Genomic DNA, 8527 nt, shown 5'->3' with positions numbered 1-8527 from the left:
AAAAAAAAAAAAAAAAAAACCACCACAAACATTATTTGTGAAATCGCCAGTACAAAAAAAATAAATTAAAAAAAAGATTCCCTGGGTTAAATTTTAGCAGACTTTTGCACGCTGAAATCTGAAATCACATGAAGTTAATATTAAATACATCTGAAGTACAAACTCCTCACCATTTTTTTCTTCTCCTTCCGAGTTTATCTGAAGAACAGCTGGGATGTCAGTAGTAATATGAAACTCAATTTTTTTATGACCTACATGTTGAGGCTGCTCAAAAACATCTGAAGGTGACAGTGTAGGGTGCAAATTACTGTTTAAAACAACAACATGTTAATCCAACTTAAATAGTTTCAGTCACTGACAAATACATAGTTGAATAAAAGATAAGCATTTCTTCCAGTTAGATTTTATGCTGTTATTTACCAAACRCAAGTTTTCTATTTCCTAATCAATTTCAACTTTATTAGATCACATTTAAAACAGTGTAAATACATTAGGTTTGCCTGGCAGCAAGCACAAAAAACAAGAAATACATACCACATCACAGGCACTTATGAAAAGCTTTCCATCAGTAACTTAAATAAGCCAAAAATAACTGGCCTTGCTGCTGCTTTCATATAGTATAAATACACAATTTTTTGCAAAAAATATACCAAATCACTTAGAGGAAAAAGGAAAGCTATTTATAAAAATGCATTCACAATCAATCATCACTAGACAGAAATATTATACTGGTGTCTATTGTGCCATAATATAGCTGTTCCAAAAACCAAAAAGATTTAAACCAAACCAACTTTTATTCTTCCTCTATCTCCATATTTTTAAAAGAACTACTTCAAACAACAAATGCAGATTCCTGCTTTGTCAGGGCGATATGATTTTTTTCTTAACGAAAAAGGGATTTTTATTAGTTTGATAGGGAAAAAAAAGAGAGAGAGCAGACTACAGATTAAGGCTGTTAAGCAGACTTGATATTGAATTACACGAAAATTTGGACCTTCTGAGAAATGAGTAAAAACCAATCACGTGGCTAAAGGAAGACCAATCCTGCTACAAAAGGTAGGTACCAGTGAAGAGGTTTGTATTAAAATAGCAACACCAAAACAAGCATCAGACAGTGAAAGTCATTTAGTAAAAGGAATAATCTTCTGTGAAAGCACCATACAAATAATACAAACCTGTGGGGAGTACACACAGGAGCATTCAGTAAGTCTTTAATTCTTTGTTTTTTTCTAACACCACGTCTCTTCGTGTTTATTGGTCTTTTAGGCTGAAGGGTTGCTAATTCCATCAACTTGGTCATTCTATTTTGGACACAACAATTAAAACAAATAAAAGAAAGTACCAAAGTGAGTTTGCAGCTTATTTAAGAATGCTCACTTGTAAATATAACCTTTCTGCCTTTCTTAAAAACTTTGAAATACAACTTTTCAGAATATAAATTATATATTAAGCTGCATTAAGACCTAAATTACACTAATAAATTACATCACACATCAATTTGATATAGAGCAAAGGAGCATTACTTAAGCAATAGATCAAAATTGTAATGAGTTCAGTGATGTCTTTTCTTTCCCCAACTAGGTACCTAAAATCAGGACACTGAAGCTAAAGAAATGTTAAGAAGTATCAGGCTGAATCAAGTTTTTAATACCACTTCCACTCCGCAGGAATTTTTCCCATGTTTTTCCAAAAGCACGCATTTTTCTGAATATAGCATAGAGATTGTCCTATTTACTTTTCATTCCAGTTTAAATATCAGATACAGAAAATTATTTCTTTATCTAGTACCAGTTTAAAGCTGGGAAACCAGCTATGATGTAATTCAGTACATATAGTATCCCAAAATTGTTGGTGAATCCTCAGCAGACACAACCTCCCATTCTTATTACTTCACACTATACATTGATGTAGAAAGAACATTTTAGGAGTCAGCATGCACATATCATTCAGCTTGAAAGTCACAAGCTAACTACTCAAGCAGTACTGAGCTTTTGTTCTTTTTGCAAACACAGACACAAATGGTAATTTGTGTGCCACCTGGTCATTTTCCTCCTCTCACTGAGGTCCAAAACAGCATTGTCTTTGTACATTTTTAAGCCACCCTAAAGCTTCTGTAAGAGTCTGGAGAGACTATCTATACACTGGAAACGTCAAGAGATTCCACCATTGGCAAAATGAGAAGCCGTAAGAATGAAAATACCATCTTAAAAGAGTCCAACAGCTTCCAAACAACAAAATTATGCACCTCTCTTTTTCCTCACTATCACTTTCATATTCTGATTCTTCTCCACTAGATAGTTGCTCTTCTTCCTCTTCGGGCAAAGGTGGCTCTTCAGGAGGCAGAGGTGGGATTGGGGGAGGTGGCACAGGCACTGGTAAATACTCTTCATACTAGTTATAAGGAGGAAAAAGAAAGTCACTTTTTTTTTTTTTTTGAGACTACTGCATATCTTGCATAATAAAAACAGTGAAAGTAACAAGTCAGAAGACTGCAAGCAGCAGCTTTTTAAAACACATTCATAGGGTTGTATCTGCTGTGCTGATAAATTGCTAATGAGAACTTTCCACTTAAAAAAAAAAGTATTTGCTGCTTTCTGAAGTGTTACAGTGAATGTTTTTACTCTTTTAATTTAAGGAGTTACTCTTTTAATTTAAGGAGTTACTCTTTTAATTTAAGGAGTTAAAACATAAAAATAGTAGCAACCTGGGTTTTTCTTTTTACATTCATTTCCTGAGAGAAGTAGGGTGAAAACACATGGAAGGAGCCCAAAGCTCCCAAACCATCTCAGTTTCTACACTGAACCTTCTGTCACCTATCAAAGTTATGTCATTTCTATCTCTGTAAAAAAGGAGTGAGGATTTTCTTTTAGATTACAAAAACCAAATATTATAAGAAATTCCCTATCTACAAAATAACCTCCAACCCTGCTACCAACAATCAACAATTACTATACATAACAGTTACTTGCATGTACCATCAATTTCATAAAGCACTGATGTCTTTAGGCACTGACAATGATCTATGCCCTGTAAAAAAACTGCTCTAGGATTTTTAAGGACTGGCTTCTCATCTTATTACTCATTTCTGTATGAACATTACATTCACAGCTTTAACCTAGTCCAATAATAGGCAAAGAACAAAATGATTCCCAGAAAATCAGTGTGAATTCACTACTTTGATGAATCTATTTTATAGCTTTCTTTACCAGCTACTTCACAAACCTTTGTCATTAGAAGCAGGCATTTTGTTAGGGCAATCACAAAGTGTAATGGAGCACAGATTTCCTTCAAGCATTTCCTACAACCAGTTCCAGCAACAGTGATAACTACAGTACGTCCTTTCTTGCTCTATTTTCCCCTTGCAATCAGTTAAACTACTCGCTCAGGGATAATGGAGAACTGAGCCAGGGAGTTGATATTTCAAGATCCCTTCAGACTGCTACAGAAATAGCTCCTCCTAAACCTCTGCCAATTCTCACTTACACCTGCCCCCTTCAAAAAAAAAAAAAAAAAATCCTGGAGATGGAGCAAATTAAATCCAAAAGTTCTGCATAATCTCATTAACAGTCTGAATCTTATTAGAACTCCCAAGAAACACACAGATCAAAGAACTTTACACGCCTCCATAAGGCAACAGGCTAGTAGTATTCTATCATATCTCCTGTATGATGCTGTAAACGCTTCCACAACCTCCCTTTTTTATACTCAACACTTTGAAATATCCAGTTCTACTGTCGGAGAGGGGTATTTCTTTGTTTTAAGTACAACTAAAAAGATTTCTTTAGAAGATTAACATGCACATCTTATCCAATAAAAATTAGCAGTACCTGCTATCTTCTATACATTTCTTCAACTTTTACAGTTTTGAACTTAGATCTTCTATCGCATTGCTTACATTTTGAATTGTGAATGTGTATTTCAACTACTGTAAAAAAGATTTTAAAAAGTTACCATGGGAGGGCGAGCAGTAATTGGTCCAAAAGGTGGAGGAAGATTCATTTTATTCATCAGATGAAGTACCTGAAATGATTCAAGTTAAGTATTACTTCCCTTAGAAAAAGATAAGTTACTTGCCAGCTATCATGGCTGATAACTTTTAGCAAGTGTAAATCAACATACTTTTAAAGAGGACACAACTATGTTGCTTTAAACCAATGTGAAAACCTAAACTTGTAAGCCAACGCTACCAGTAAATACAAGCGACATCTGAAAAAGGCTAAGCAAAAAGTACATAAAAGGCCTTCTCACAACTAAATCACAGAAATACCCAAGTCAAAACTAATTAAGATTTTATCCAGTCAAGTCCTCAGTGCCAGTGAAGTAACAGTTACTTCTGGTCAGTGGAGTCTTATCTCAACATAGTAAAGAATTAACATTGGTTAGCATTATCATAGAAAAGCTAACTTAATTATGCACAGAAATAATTTGTGTCATAGTAAATATTAAAAATGGGGAGAGACATTTTTATTTTTATACTTTCCTTTTCTGATGCTTTTACTTACCTGTACATAGAATTTGGGCACRCTTGCCAAGGCATTTGCTATATTTGCTAGAATTGTACTTGAAGGTGGTGGATACAAATATTTGAGGCAAGAATTGATGGGAAAGGTGAGGCTGAGGAAAAAGATTAAAGACAAGGAATCTTAGCTCCACTATCATATAATAACTGGTAAAAATTAATGAATATTAGAGGTTTAACAATTCATTACATCTGAAATATCACTGAAATACCACCATTTCCTCTAGAATAGTGATGAGTACAATTTTAGCTGACTGGGCTACTCACGTTGTCTCTTCTACGTTAGGGGGCAATCAATCCCTTATACGTGACAGAATTACTGGGCTTGGGCAAAATGAAAGTACTAACATATGCAGGAAGCCTAAAGCACACAGGAAACAACCTACAGCACAGCCATGCTGCACAGACACCATAAACCCAGCACTCTCACAAAATGCTGGATTTATGCTATATGCCCCAAAATAAATTTATTCTTCACATATGCAACAATGCAAACAGGGAAACAAGGAACAAGAAGCCACTGAAAAAACAAGAGTAATCTGCTCTTAACACTCCGACAACCCACGCAGCCCTCAAACTCTTCCTGAAATAGCAGCAAATTGTACTGGAAGGCTATTACACAGTCCACAGCTTCATGTCTCAAAGCACATGTTACTACTTAACTATAGGGTCTAAACTTGATGAACTATGAATTTCATCTATACAACAATTCCTATACCTATGCATGTAGAATAGCAACATACTGTAGAACAAAACTACTACATTCTCTCTTGTTCAACAGTACAGAACAGTTGTTTTGAAATAAACTAGCAGAATAAAATCGCTATGCAAGAAAAGAAATACTAACCCATGGCTGGGAGCAATTCCATTGTCTATTTTAAGACAGCTTGATTCTTTCTTCTCTTCTTCTTTCACTGGCTCCTCTGAGCTGAAAGATAGTCTAGTATTAGTTAAAACAGGGCAAAATTTAAATGCCTCACATAATGTACGAAATATGTTTTACTTCATATGTTCAAAATTAAAAAATATAAATTTGTAACAAGTTTTGGTAATGACACTACAACTCAATTATAATAGACTTTTAAGGTCAATGTAAAAAAACATTTATGCAGCTTTAAGTGTCTCCCTTTACTTAAACACTTTTCACATAAATCTACTCACAGGAGAAGCAGCAAAATTATTTCATGTTACTCACTAATCAGAGACTGTATGAGATCAAAGGTACTAAATTACCATTTATTCCACTCTCTCTGAATAAGTACAAATCAACTTTTTAAAACCTCTGTAGTTCATTTAAGCACAACTGCATATTTTTTTATCACATTGTTATATATTACATAGGTAACCCTGAAAGAATAACTATGCAATTTATTTTTTAATGAAGTACTTGACAGAAATCTGAAATCCAAACTGTCACAGTTCTTGGTCAAACATTAGCATTTGAAACAATATTAGGAAAACTTAAATCTTGAAAAGAGGGTTCATTGTCAAATATACTTTTTAAAATATTATATATTTTTAATATTTAACAAGAGGCCCAGACAGCTGTGCGTTTGTTCTGCTTGTGCTCGTTCAAGATAGATACATGCTAACCAGCACCAGCTTAGAAGCCAATGGCTGTAGCAGTGTAGTCCTGTACAATCATGCTATCAGGTGCCAGTTCTGCCTAACTCTTGACTAGATATGTAAAAGACATCAGAAAAGCACTGCATGCATTGCTTAATAGCATAAGGAAATCATAATCCTGACACAGAAAAGTCAGAGAGGCTCTTTAAACATAGGGAACCTGCATAACCTACACAGGCTGGAGTCTTGCTCTGTAAATGAAAACAAACAGGACCATCTGCTGATTAAAGGTACTAATCTATTGGAATAAGGATGGATATTATTTCATGATGATATTTAATCAAAAACACTAATAGGAGGAATGTAGTCACTTATCTATAGATCTGAACCTGCCTGTTAACTGTTTAAAAGCATTATCTGGCTTATCCTTTGACTTAATTGTACTATGAAAGCATTATGAATAAAGAATTTCCTTTCCTTGACCACAAACACGGAAACTAAATTATTACCCACATACCTTTTACTCTTCTCTGAGAGTGAAGGCTGGCTAAGTGCCTGTATGCTATCTTGCTCCTTCGCAAATTCAACAACTAAAGTGTGACCTAAAAGTTTCAGCTGATGCAGTCTTGACAAGGCCTTCAAATAATCATGATAGAGGAAGGAGAGAAAAAGAAGAGGGAAAACATCAGAATATATTTCAAAGAGCAACTGTTTCTTCTTTGCTTCAAATAGGCTGCAGCCTCAACTGCTTTAAGCTAAATCTGTGCCATTACAGAGGTAATGCTGCCCAGTCCCTGCCTTTGTGGCCCTGCTTTTGGCAGCCTCCTTCCTGCCAGCAAAAAAGAAAAAGATGATATTGCATAGCTAGAATAGTTGCAAAGAATTATATCACCTGAACACAGTTGCAAGACTGCAGCCTTAACTATGATTTTTATTTAATAGTCTAGTAAATCTCTATGATTTCAAGTAACAAACCTCCTTCTCATGAACTACAACATGCTGAAGTCTAACAATAATATTTGGGAACCTTAAAATCAAGACTTCTAAAATGCGGCCCTAGGAAGATCTAGCTTTCTGCAAGATGGAACGCCTGTCCTGGAAATCAGGATAGGCTGCTGATGACTGACACGAAGCAACCTAAATTCACCACTGTTCACCTCATACATTCTTTGTAATTTCTTTGAACACTATTCTACAGCATGGCCTAAAAAAACTCAGAGCATAAGAGTAGAATTCAGGACGCAGGCTTTTTACAAGAGTGATATTTAAAAAATAGGTATTAATATTACCTTTCTTGCAGGTCTAAGTGTGTCCCATTAACATGATACTTTTCTTGTTCTTATTAACATTTGACATGCGAGGCAGTCTTAAACTGTGTACATCACTACACCTCAATTTTATAGCATATATATGATTATGTGGGAGACAAATTATGTTTGGTATATCAAGCCAGTTTTTATACAAATAAGTACACACCCCCTTAGACAAGACCTTGAGCAACCTCATCTAAGTTGGCCTTGTTTTGAGTGACAGGTTAGATCAGATGACTTCCAGAAGTCCCACCCAACCTATGTTTTTTATGCTGCTATAGAAGTATTTGTTTTAATAAATCYGTCATGCACCTACTGAGATGGGACCATAATACTTTTCTGAACCTTTTTTCCCCTGACACTCAGTAGTAGATGATGTGGAAAACATTTTAGAGCAGAACTGGCAGTTCAGGAAAGTCCTTTGCTAAAACATTTAATAACAAACTTGATACAAACCTTTGCAGCTGCATTTTCGCTGGGGAACGTAGCAAAAGCAGTATGTTTCTAAAAAACAAAAAAGCCTTTTTGTCATACTGAGCTCATATATATATATAGACAGAGAGAAAATAAATTGCATGCAAATTATATCCGGAGAGTAATTTGTAAATTCAGATTTAGACGTTTGAAAGCTTCCAGCTACTAGTCATCTAAATTCACGTGTGCGGCAAAGGTGAGGGAGTAGGGAGTGTTTCTCCTAAGAATTTAGGACAAGAGCCGCCTGCAATCAAAAATCAAGACAGGAAGTCAGCAGTTTGAGGAATATGCGAAAAGAGTTTGTTTGTTTGTTTTTCTCCTCGTGAGCTAAAACCATCTTAAACCGAAAGCAAGCAGACACCGATAAGGATGATTAATCCTCCTAAAAACACCCCCCTCACACACTTCCCTAAGGGCTCTTCCCCTAATCCCTTACAACAGGACATGGGCCCGCAGCCAGCAGCGCCCGGCGCCGCCGCCCCTCACCAGCCGCCCGTGGTCTGACAGGACGCGCACGGCCACCGCGCCGAAGTGCTTCAGCAGATCCTCCTTCTCCGCCGCCGCCAGCTCGGCGGGCAGGTGCCGCACCAGCAGCGTCCGCCCGCGCCGCCGCGCCACGCCGGGGTGAGGCGCGGGGCCGGGGCCGGGCTGCGGCGCG

General features: G+C 36.4%; 1 protein-coding gene across 1 annotated transcript in view; it reads right to left on the bottom strand.

The window, feature by feature from the left end:
• The window catches only part of RNPC3 (RNA binding region (RNP1, RRM) containing 3), a gene marked incomplete at its 5' end in the record, with an annotated part of 15591 nt that extends 7068 nt beyond the window's left edge, over positions 1-8523 (bottom strand). The window contains 9 exons of the mRNA XM_026067341.1: positions 171-307; positions 1176-1301; positions 2246-2391; positions 3952-4020; positions 4503-4614; positions 5367-5447; positions 6603-6721; positions 7852-7899; positions 8356-8523. Of these exons, the coding sequence (XP_025923126.1) occupies positions 171-307; positions 1176-1301; positions 2246-2391; positions 3952-4020; positions 4503-4614; positions 5367-5447; positions 6603-6721; positions 7852-7899; positions 8356-8523 (1006 nt within the window). The remainder of the gene's footprint in view (positions 1-170; positions 308-1175; positions 1302-2245; positions 2392-3951; positions 4021-4502; positions 4615-5366; positions 5448-6602; positions 6722-7851; positions 7900-8355) is intronic.
• Between the last annotated feature and the right edge of the window lie 4 nt (positions 8524-8527).

The sequence above is a fragment of the Apteryx rowi genome, unplaced genomic scaffold (assembly GCF_003343035.1).
Source record: "Apteryx rowi isolate R43461 unplaced genomic scaffold, aptRow1 scaffold_258, whole genome shotgun sequence".
Lineage (NCBI taxonomy): Eukaryota > Metazoa > Chordata > Aves > Apterygiformes > Apterygidae > Apteryx > Apteryx rowi.
This window is presented reverse-complemented; position numbering and strand designations above follow the sequence as displayed.